Source organism: Electrona antarctica (assembly GCF_951216825.1).
Source record: "Electrona antarctica genome assembly, chromosome: 9".
Classification (NCBI taxonomy): Eukaryota; Metazoa; Chordata; class Actinopteri; order Myctophiformes; family Myctophidae; genus Electrona; species Electrona antarctica.
The window spans coordinates 32514283-32525721 of NC_136790.1; the positions used below are offsets into that span (position 1 = coordinate 32514283).

Sequence of the window (11439 nt, forward strand, 5' to 3'; positions counted from 1 at the left end):
CAACTAATAGAGGGTCATAATACTAGAGGTAACAACTACTGTATCAACTACTGTATCATTGCTTACAGTATTTGTTTCGATGCATGGGTTTAATTACTTTTCTATTCTATGACTATAATGCTACACTTGGTCTATCGATAAATGTGTGTAATCTCTGTGTTGATGTCAAGGTGCGAGTTTGTCCATGATACAAAAAAACGAAACATAAGAACAAGTGACGATATCTTGATCAACCGCTAGCATTAGTCGAAAGAAAAGGTGCCAAGAAGGGGTACAGGGAGAGTGAAGTGCTAGGTGGTGACAAAAACAATAGTGTGCACACAAAAGCGTGCACTCAAAGACAAAAGTGTGCACAAAAAAAACAAAAGCGTGCAAACAAAAACAAACACTTGTGAGGTGAACACACAAGCAGCCTCCCTTTGTTTGCTTAGAGCCAGGATGGGGTATTTCCTCTGAGAGTGTGTGTGTGTGTGTGTGTGTGTGTGTGTGTGTGTGTGTGTGTGTGTGTGTGTGTGTGTGTGTGTGTGTGTGTGTGTGTGTGTGTGTGTGTGTGTGTGTGTGTGTGTGTGTGTGTGTGTGTGTGTGTGTGTGTGTGTGTGTGTGTGTGTGTGTGTGTGTGTGTGTGAGTGAGTGAGTGTTGAGGGACTCGTCAGCTCACACTCCCAGTGGTTCACTGAACGCTGCTGATTGAGACACCAACTCTTCACCCTCAGGTTTCCTTCTGTCTTTGAGGACCAACACATTAACCCGTTGAACCCTACGAGCAGTGGTTCCCAAAACTGTTTAGCTCGAGACCCATTTGATGACCCATTTGATGTCTCCCCAGGACCCAAACTAGTGAAAATAGCCTATCTACAAGCTCACCTTGTAGATCTGCTATTTTCACTACTTAGTTTTAAAAATGTACTACTCATTTATTCATGAAAATATTCATGAAATTCTTCTGAAGAAATTAAGATTTGTTTTAATCGAAAAATGTATCCATCCATCCATCATCCATCCATCCATCCATCCATCCATCCGTCCATCTATAACTGCTTATCGGAGTCGTGTTGCGGGGGCAACAGCTCCAGCAGAGAGCTCCAGACTTCGCTCTCCAGAGCAACTTTGGGAACTTCATCCTGGGGGACCCGAGGTGTTCCTAGGCCAGTTTGGAGATATAATCCTCCCATCTGGTCCTTGGTCTGCCCTGGGGTCTCCTTCCAGTGGGATGTGCAATGTCCTCCCTAGGAAGACGCTCAGGAGGCATCCTTACTAGATGAACAAGCCACCTAAGCTGCCTCTTCGCTTCCCAAGCGAAGAGGCAGCAGGTCCACTTCGAATCTCTCTCGCGTGCCAGCCACCCGTCTGAGTAAACTAATTTCAGCCGCTTGTATCTGCGATTTCAGTCATGAAATAGTTGAGAGTAGGAACGAAGATTGCTCAGTAGAGAGAGAGCTTTGCCTTCCAGGAAGAAATGTATTTATTTATACATTTTTCATGGTTTTCGACAGCATATTATAGTATAGTAAAAAATATGAAAATCATGAAAAACGACATACTATAGTACGTCCTACCATAGTAGCCTATGTCGTCTTTCACGCTCTGGAAGGCATCGGTGAGCTTTTATCGCCACCGAATCTAGAAGTCTTTTACACACAACGAGCAATGGCGATCAAAGCAATGGCGATCAAAGCAATGGCGATCAAAGCCCGATCTTGCGTCAGATTGGGGATTTGTCGTGAGCTCCAAAAAGGCTCCCCGACAGCAAATATCGTGCAGTGTGTAAGGGCTAGTGGCCAATACTAAAGTTGAAACTCTCCAGCATTGAACTGTAGGAGGAATGGCACTTGAACATGGAATCTCTGTACTGGTGGAGACAACAGTATATATGGGTTAGTTGCTAAATTAGTTATATATCAAGCTCTTTCCTTTTTGGCTGAACATTTCAGAAGCTGTGTTCTTCAGGTCTGGCAGTATAACCACCACAACGTAGTTGAACCCCCAAGGCAATTTGAAATGACTCAGCTGGTGTGCGCTATAAACTCTCCCCGTCAGTCAGAGGCATTCATCACGGCACAAACTGGCCCCTGAAGGGATGCTTTTATTTCCACTGAGCACAGCAGAAATATGCATCACAAATCAGCCTCAACCTCACTGGGATTTAGAGGTGGTTTACCTGCTAAGTTTGGGCTATTGGACACTCTGTGAAGCCTTTCACCACTCATTTCCCTCCTCATCTGAGTGGATTTATGCAGTGCTGCCAGGTTTTGTGAGAGAAACAAGCAACCAGGTCTTTTTTCTTAAAAAAAATTGAAAATAGCACATATAGGGTTAAATTGGATAAACTGTAGTAAGCGCAAATAAGCAACTACACGACTTACTGTTGTAGGCATTTTTCATGATATTCATGATTTCTTTTCATCTTCGAAAATCATGAAAAATTACATACTAAGTCCACACCAATGCAACTACTTGCAACCATTATCCACAAGTAGTATAGAGTGGACTGACTGTTTTGTTATAAGGAGTTGCGACTAGTTGCATTGGTGCGATCTGGCCTTAAAAAACTATTCCCCCCCAACAACCAGAACCTGTATTAGTTTACAAGCGACTTTACAGGGGGAAAAAACAAGTCCTACTAAGTCACTTGCAATAAGAAGACTTGGCAACAGTGGATTTATCTGTCTTTAGCCAGTTGTTGCCACGTGTGGCTGTGGGGATCTGGTGTCAGGGCTGTAGTTAGAGGGAGATGTAGATGCAGATTGCAGGGATGGGGGCCACATGGATGCCCCCAGGGATGGGGGCCACATGGACGCCCCCAGGGATGGGGGCCACATGGACACCCCCATCCCTGCAATCTGCAGGCCCCACATGACAAAGGCCTCCTCCAGTAGTTACATCCTGAAGCTGTCGGGACGCGCGCCCAGCTTCCTGCGTTGGGGCTGCTCACTGATGATATGATATGGGGGAGGTGTACTGGAGGTGTAAAAAGACTCAACATCCAAGGATGGATGGTAGCACTTACCAACAAAAACAAACAAAAGAAGACAAGGACAGTATACCTCTATCTCACCAGTTTATTTTGTCCAGACAAGAAATGTGTTTTAACTTCAAGAAGGTTAATTGTTATACTACTCATACTCAGGTAGAAGCAGTGAAATGCAAGTATTTCAAGGTCTGCAATACTGTACACCCAAACAGTGGGTCGGGACCCATTTGTGGGTTGCGGACCAATTTGCATGGGTTGTGTGTAGTGAGTTTCAAACATTTGAATCTTTTTAACTCATGAAAATTTTAGAATTGTTTTGGGAATTTTTAAAAACATCTTTTGAAAGCAATAAGGTACACCCGCACACTGTGTATGCCTGAGGAAGGTCCCTAGTGACCGAAACGTTGCTTCATTAAATAAGACAATACTCTTGTGCCGAGCAGATACACAGTGTGCGGGTGTACCTTATTGCTTTGATTGATGTCCACTGGCCTACGCACCTGTGCATACGCCTGATTGCTAGGTGTGCGATAGTTTTCTCCTACAGTTAAAAACATCTTTTGAAATAATAATAATAAAAGAAAAATAATTTTTTTTTTTAAAGAATTCCATTAAAAAAAATTAGAGGGGGAAAAAACTTTTAAGTAGTGGAAATAGCAAATCTACAAACTCACAACACGTGCTGTGAGCTTGTAGATCGACTATTTTCACTAGTTTGGATCCTGAGGGGGGGGGGGGGCATCAAACTTCTCTTTTGTGTCTCGAGTTTGGGAACCCCTGCTGTACACAACATCAACAGAACGATAACAATAATGTTGTAAGTTCAGATGATAAGAAAAGGCCCCACAAACTACTGTAGTAGCAATAGCAACATCACTATAACTTTGGATTATTACAACCCATTTGAACACGGTTTGATTGAGTGTTGTTGTTTTCTGTTTTGCTTTTATGGAGGAGGTTAATAATCCATCTTTACTCAGTAATGCCTTGTCATATATATCTCTGAAGATCCTAGCTAGGACAGCACAGGAGTCATGCATTCCTTTGTTGTGTGTCTTGCCAGTGTGTCTGATGTGGTGAAGCTGGTGACCAAGGCAGAGATTCCTCATCACAAGCACATGCTGGAACTGGTCCCCTCTTTTGCTGAGGACGAGGACTGTGACACTGTCCCCTGCATCAGGTACCTGCTCTGATGAGGACTTCAAGTGAACCCAGAATCAACACGAATAAAGATGTTTTATTTGTCACTAACAAGTACAAGCAGTTACTATACAGTGAGAAACATATCAAGGATGTTGTTTCATTGGTTCCAGAAGAGTGCAGTTAATGTGCATATCGTTGCTGTCGGACAGAAACCTCTTATTATTTTAACTTTAAAAAAAAAATCCCCAGAAAATGAATGCCTTACTTTGTCATACTAGTGTCACACAAAAGTAGCACAAATAGACGATCAACAAGCTCAAAACATGTTGCGAACTTACGATGCATCGTGTTTTTAGCTTGTAGATCTGATATTTGTATTGCTATTTTTTAATTTGTATCCAGAAACGTAGCAGCAGGATATATGAGGTTTGGAGCTATGCTCACCATATCGGCTACGATATACATCTAACTGTGCAGGTATAATGTGCATAGCTAGCGTATCGAGGCAAATGTGCAAGATGACAAACTTAACCCAAACCCAAAAGCAAGGGCTAATGTTGCCAGGGCCACTGCTTGAAGTACTTACGCTTGCACAAATAAAAGTCAACCACTTCTTTACACCTGTAAACCTGTGTTGTGACAATAAAGTTGAGTCTGACAACAAACCTGATGCAAATGTCCTCACCTGCACATCACCTGTGATGAGGTGCTGCTCAGTGTGTGTGTGTGTGTGTGTGTGTGTGTGTGTGTGTGTGTGTGTGTGTGTGTGTGTGTGTGTGTGTGTGTGGGTGTGGGTGTGGGTATGTGGGTGTGTGTGTGTGTGGAGCTGAGCTCCGCCCTGCGTGGATCATTGTTGTTGAGCTTTGTTATTCATAAGCATGGTCCTCTGTCGTCTCAGAGACCACAGGCGTTTTGTTTAGATCCTCTGCAGCATCAGCATGTGAAAGGATGCTCTGGGTTACAATACAAGGGATCTCCACACCTCTGGCTCCCCTCCATAGCGTGTTGTATATAACAACCTTTTAAAAAGTTTTGATATTCGTTTAGTTTGATATTCAGTAGATTAGAGTATGCCCAAACTTTTTAGCTTGAGACCCAAAAGTGAAATGTCTCACGAGACATTATAAAAATGCATTGACCGGGGTCCCCAAGGGGTCTATATTGGTCCCCTCCCTTTCTCCCTCTACAGCACATCTCTTTGCTGAAAATAGACGATCTACAAGCTAACACACACTAATAGCTAAACCATTCCGTCCTTTGTTCGTCAGGGCAATTGGAAAAAGTAACTTCCTGTTATACTTCCTGTTATAACTTCATGGTTATAACCGTGTGTTTCTCCTCATGGAAATGCCATCATAGCCTCATTCTGTTCATATCAGCTTTGCCAGTTGGCAGATGCTAAAATTCTGTTCACAAAACGGTCCTTTGGACTTGTGTGTGTTGGGTCTTCTCTGTTTTTGTTAAGCCAGGGTAGGAATCCATAGAGACGTGTGCCAAGGCATATGGATTTGATGAGTGAATGCTGGATTGGTCTAATTCAGGTCAGACTGACCATGGGAATGAGGGATGAGTGAATGCTGGATTGGTCTAATTCAGGTCAGACTGACCATGGGAATGAGGGCCGGTTGCAGGGAGAATTGTGAACTGGCACAGTAGGTTTTGGGTGGGGTTTGCATGACGTTGCTGTCGGGTGGAAACCTTGTATGGGGTCATGCATTCTTCAGAAATAGTGAAAATGGCAGATGTACAAGCTCACAATGCATAGCATTGCATACTTTAGCATGGCATTAAATGACGACAAATATATCCACATTTGAAAATTGGATACAAGATTTCTGCCCGAAAGCGACAATCAACAAAATACCAGCCTCCCAGGTTTCAAATACAACCCCAAAGTAGATGGGGTTGTACATCCCAGCCTGCCGCATTAATTGCAACCACTGTTCCTAATAGATAAGATGGGTACAAATACAGAGGACAAATTCTACATTTGTGCAAATATACTGTGGTAAATGCTCCAACAACAAAATGAGAAACAATTAGCTATGATTTCCATCCTCAAACATTATGTAAATATCTCAAGCGTTGGGCCACTAAATATGCTGTCAGTGATGTTTATATCTGAAATTCTGAATTGGGATCTATAAGAGGCAATACAATGCTATGTTGGAGATATATGCAACTTGTCAAAACCAGAAGTTTTACACTTGTGTTGCACATTGACATGCAAAAGTCTAGAGAGCTTGTAGATCGGCTATAGGCTATTTGGTGCATCACATAAAAATGCACTTAATTAAACTGTTGTTTTGTTTGCACTGGGGTAAAGGATATGCTTTGCTGGTTCAAGTTGCGTTTGTGTGTGTGTGACCTTTCCCTCTGACGAGGAACACAATGATGTAGACCTCTTTCAACCAGTTCCATTCAGCTGAATCAGCCACAGCAGGCTTTCATTAGATGTTCTAGTTACATGCTTCAGAATGACTTGTTTCAAAGGTAATGATATTAGTTTGTGGTGAGAGAGCATGTGACATCACGTGACATCATCAGGGATGGAGCACGTGACATCACGTGACATCATCAGGGATTGAGCACGTGACATCATCAGGGATCCGGATGGAGATCATCAATATTAAGCCGAACAGTCTGCTGTCACTCAGGCAGATATGTTGATCTAACCCCCCATTCCAAAGCGCTAGTGCTCGCCCAGCAGTCTGCTGTCACCCAGGCGGATGCGTGCACTTCTTGCCCTCAGGCATCTTACTGATACAGTAACTGTGATTCTGGGTGTAGATCTGCAGACTTTAAAAACACTGCATCCTTATTACCTGATTAACTACTTATATGAACACTAAGTGTCTGCTTTCACTACTAAAGGAGATGAGCACACGTTAGTTCAAACAAATTAAATGTAGCAAAGATGTAACATTTATTTTTACTTAACATTTTTCTACCCTCTAAAAGCAGACCCCTTTGAAAGCTTCCCATATCCCATATATAATCTGCAGATTTCATTGGAAAACCTTAAAATTGAAACCAAAAAGACAATATAGCACTTATTTTGATATCGGCTCAATATCGATATTGTATTTTTAAGTAAATATTGATTGATTGTGATGATATGATGAACAATATATTGTGCATCGCTTATTCGCTATACTGTATATGTAATTTGATGAGATGTTGACCATCATTGTCAGCAGGTGACGAGCAAGTTCCTTTTGAATTATTACACTTCCCCAGTTTTCAGACATACCACATTGTCAATGTCATTAAATAGAAAAAGGTTTTATTTCAACAGCATAGACATTCATTGTAGAAACCAGGAAAATAGAACAGTTTTGTACAAATTTGTTGGAAAGGAGTGGTCCGTATCCATATGTAACATTACTCAGACATATCCAATGATGTCATTGCATATGATGGGTTGTCGACTGCCAGTCTTCATGAGAGCAGTGAACTTGTGAAAGTCTGTATCCATTTGGTGCAGGCCTGTGTGGGACTGGTGGAAGAACGGTTTCCATGCCTGGAAGCCCACGGGACAGGACATGCGTTTGGGGGTCTCATCAGCCCAGCTGACCCTTGTAGAATCCACCGGCCTCTTTCTCACTTCCCCGCTTTTCGACATCCCTGCCAGTCTCTTGCGCATGTTGACTAGGAGGTCTTTGGCCAGACGTCGGCCCGCACTGGGCTTGAGCTGTGCCGGCTCCGGACACTCCGGAAGGTCCATCCAGTTCTTTATCAGGTCCGCAAAGCTGTTGTCCCCAAGAACAAGGGGCTGTCTGTTCCTGCTGCGGCTCAGCAGCGACGTGGTCCAGTCCTCCGGGTTGCTTGCCTCGAACGAGGTCCAACGCTCTAGGCAAGCGTCCGAGGTGGATTTGGGACGGACGCGGCCGGAGGGTCCCCTGTTGGTGCGGAGGCACGCCGAGTTGGAGACCCGAACGTTACGGGTCCTCCTGAGCACCACGCCCTCGTCCTGCCAGGAGGCCTCAGAGTAGCCAGAGTCAAAATCCAGGCTCTTCTCACTACTGGGGGAGCCCTGCACCAAGCGCTCATGCCTCTCCTCCTCCTCGTCCTCCTCCAATGGGCTGGCCAGGCAGCACGCCGAGTCGTAGGCGCTCGCCTCACTGGCCGCAGAAACGCGAACACGTGCCATCCGCTCTCGGTGCGCCTTCTGTTGACAGTGGCGCGTCACAGCAAAAGTGCGAGGGCACGGCTCGCTTAGCGGCCTGGTGGGCGCGTTGATGTGTTTGAGATCCTGCAGTGATCGCATCATGCACTGCATCTGGTCTCGAAGGCAGTCGGTAGAATCTCCCAGACACAGCTTTTAACACACACAGAGAGAGACAAAGGGTTAGAGACAATAGCAAGGTTTTGAGAAATATATGAAGCATTGAATTCTGATCTATCGAAAATATCTCCCACTATGAAAAGTATTGTTGAATTGAGCCTCATGTAGCCAGATTCTCTGAGATCTCCACCTACTGATATGACTGAGGGAATCTAAATTCAATTTAAATGTAATACATTCATTGAATGGTCTTGGAAAAAACAGCAGTAACAAACCGACACTTCCAGTGCTTTGAAAACGAATCCTAAAACCACCCCATTTCAGTAGGCAGAGGTCTCTGATCTTCTGGCTATACTTTGCGGAATCCTGCAAATCAAGGCAGTCCTTTTCTAGTCATGCCACAAACCCCCTTGAGGTGTGAACCGTTCCCCAGTGCCTCTGGGTCATGCACCGGAGAAATCAGATTTTTACCAGCTGAGGTATTATGGTAACTCTGCTGTAGGTCATAAAATAAGGTGAACATTCCTGACGAAACCTCAGATCAGCTTTATGGCAACTTAGTTAGCCCAGCATGCTCCCATTATCTTAACAGAGTTCTGACAACAGGATGCACATGTAATCCATGTCGCTGCATCTTGACCATGGAGGGGAAGTTTAAACAAACTACAGCTGATGAATTTCCTCCAAGGAGCTACATCCTCTCTGCTCTAAATCACAGGATGCTGTGGGAATTGGTTGATTATTACCATGGCGGAAGTGACAGCATCATCTTGGAATTATTACGTAATGGGAGGTCAAACTCACACACACAAACCCCTGCTTATGAATCATAATAAAGTAACCATGATTTATTCCTTTATCTGAATATCACGGGCCACCTATGGTTCCAAAGTTTTTCTTTCTTTCTGTCTTTGAACCCTAGCAGCCCTATTCTGGTTGGGTCTGGTGTGGATGGTGGGGGGGGGCACCAAGTACAGAATCAACTCAGGTCAACTTTACTATAGAGGTTTTAAGTGGTTAATTATGGAAAATAACGGACATAAAACTGCCACCACCATAGTGCTAACAGCTTCCTTATCCTTATAACAGCTTCCACCATCAAACTGAGTTTCTTCCACCCTGCTAGTAGAGGGCTTTGTCTTATTTACCGTCACTTCAAACACAAACACTTCTTCATTGTATTACACTTACAGCCAACTTGTTAGTTCCACATAGCCCACATCTCCCGTCATTCTAAAGCTCAATGCAAACTGTACAGACCATTGACAGAGTCATGCTGTTATCACAGCTGTGGGGGGAGCTCAGTCATTTCTCATTTGGGTCCTGGGGGAGCTTTGAGGGACACACTCGAGTGGCTCTAACTAAAGTCTAAAGTCATCAGAGATTCTAATCGAATTGCGTTCCTTGGACACACAAGCAAATTGATTCACGCAGCTGCACACATACACAGCGGACAGGAGGACACTTAAATAAAATGACTGTCTTGGGTTAATGGAATCTCGGACTGTTTTCGCAAGGATGTTTCAGATTGCCAAGATAAGCTTTCAGCATTAACCACAGCCCCACCAGAACGAGGTATGATCGTAATATGAGAAGTAGGCTAAATTGGATAATTGTATGCAGACAGCATATAGAATAACGATGCTGACCTTATAAAAGATATAGACCTACATGGAAACGATTTGTAAAATAATGGGACTTTAAAAACATTTCCACTAAGTCAATGAATAGGTTAAACATTGCAGTGCAGTAAAAAAAACTTACCATTGTTTTTATTTTTTTTCTTGCGTCGGGAAGCGAAGTCCGAGTTTTTAATGATGCCTGCAAATAAAATACAATGTGATTAATAGTCCATATACTATACACTATTTTCAGTATAATTCTCTGTGATGTTATTATCACCAGATAAGTCATGGTTATCAAACTTTACATTTAAAGGACCTCCCTTAACTCTGACAGTATACAAATGGAACCAAATGGACCCTCACTTTGAGACCCACTTACTAGAGATAGGTTACTTACATTAGCATTGGTTGCAGCAGTGTCCCTCAGGCAAAGAGATAATAAATCCCACAACAATGTGTTGTGATCCCAGGTCCGATACAGTCCTGTCTGCAACACACTGTCTACAGGTCTGCAGTGCATGCTGGCTCTACTGACAGCGCACTTTGTTCATGCTGAGGGATGCTTGCAGCCAATCAGCGACCGCGCGTCACAAAGTCAACCAATAGAAAGCCACCTGAAACAGGATCCCTTGTTTTAATTACGATACAGTTGTTACGGGACAATGACGAACATTGTCGCCGTTTTCCTATGAGGGAAAATATCTTTAAAAAAAATCAAAAAAGACTATTCAGACATGTTTTCTGTTTGCCATTATCTCTCAAGCATGTATTGAACTAATTCCCTTTTTTTGAATATATTTTATTTGCATTATTTTCTATTCAATTAATATGCTTCTGTGCATAATTCCGATGAATTGAGTATGGAGGACCTCAATGGGTCACAATATTCATATATGCTTTTTGGACCGTGTACTTTCCTGTGCTTTTTTGGCAAACTGTTAATAAAGTATTCAATCAATCAAGAGCAAAGTGTGGTAATGTTGTTTATTTGGGTTTGTTGTGCTATTATCCGAAATATTCGAGAGAAAAAACATTTCAATATAAATATCTTCGCATCGCTTAGAATCTATAGACTAAAAATATATATTAAAGCAAAGTAGCCCATGACTTTGAAGACAAAAACGTTGATTTTACTGAGCTAATGGTATGAGTTACTGTTAGGTTATAGAAGTATAGATAGATACCTACTACCATTGTTGTTTTCATTTTGACAAAGCTTGAAAAAGCAGTCTCTGATTGCTGATAGAAATGCAGCATTTGGCCATTACGTCCACTTCTACGATTACAGCGGGTTGTGTCGCCACCTTGTGGCTGTTTCCCCCTTCTTGGATTGGACTAATAAATCTGGATAGCCTACATGTCCTCAGTCTATTCTCCAAACCAGAGATTCTCAATTTAGAAAATGTAATTCA

General features: G+C 42.9%; 2 protein-coding genes across 2 annotated transcripts in view; one reads left to right on the forward strand and one right to left on the reverse strand.

Moving 5' to 3' along the window:
- The window catches only part of uba7 (ubiquitin-like modifier activating enzyme 7), a gene marked incomplete at its 5' end in the record, with an annotated part of 89162 nt that extends 84451 nt beyond the window's left edge, over positions 1-4711 (forward strand). Inside the window, one exon of the mRNA XM_079510647.1 lies at positions 4035-4711. Within this exon, the coding sequence (XP_079366773.1) occupies positions 4035-4164 (130 nt within the window). The 3' untranslated portion in view covers positions 4165-4711. The remainder of the gene's footprint in view (positions 1-4034) is intronic.
- A 2672-nt stretch (positions 4712-7383) lies between these two features.
- inka1b (inka box actin regulator 1b) lies at positions 7384-10529 on the reverse strand. The gene is made up of 3 exons (XM_079510038.1): positions 10425-10529; positions 10167-10223; positions 7384-8435 (listed from the first exon to the last, which is right to left on the reverse strand). The coding sequence occupies exons 2-3, from the start codon at positions 10167-10169 to the stop codon at positions 7503-7505; spliced, it is 936 nt and encodes a 311-aa protein (XP_079366164.1). The 5' UTR covers positions 10170-10223; positions 10425-10529; the 3' UTR covers positions 7384-7502.
- Between the last annotated feature and the right edge of the window lie 910 nt (positions 10530-11439).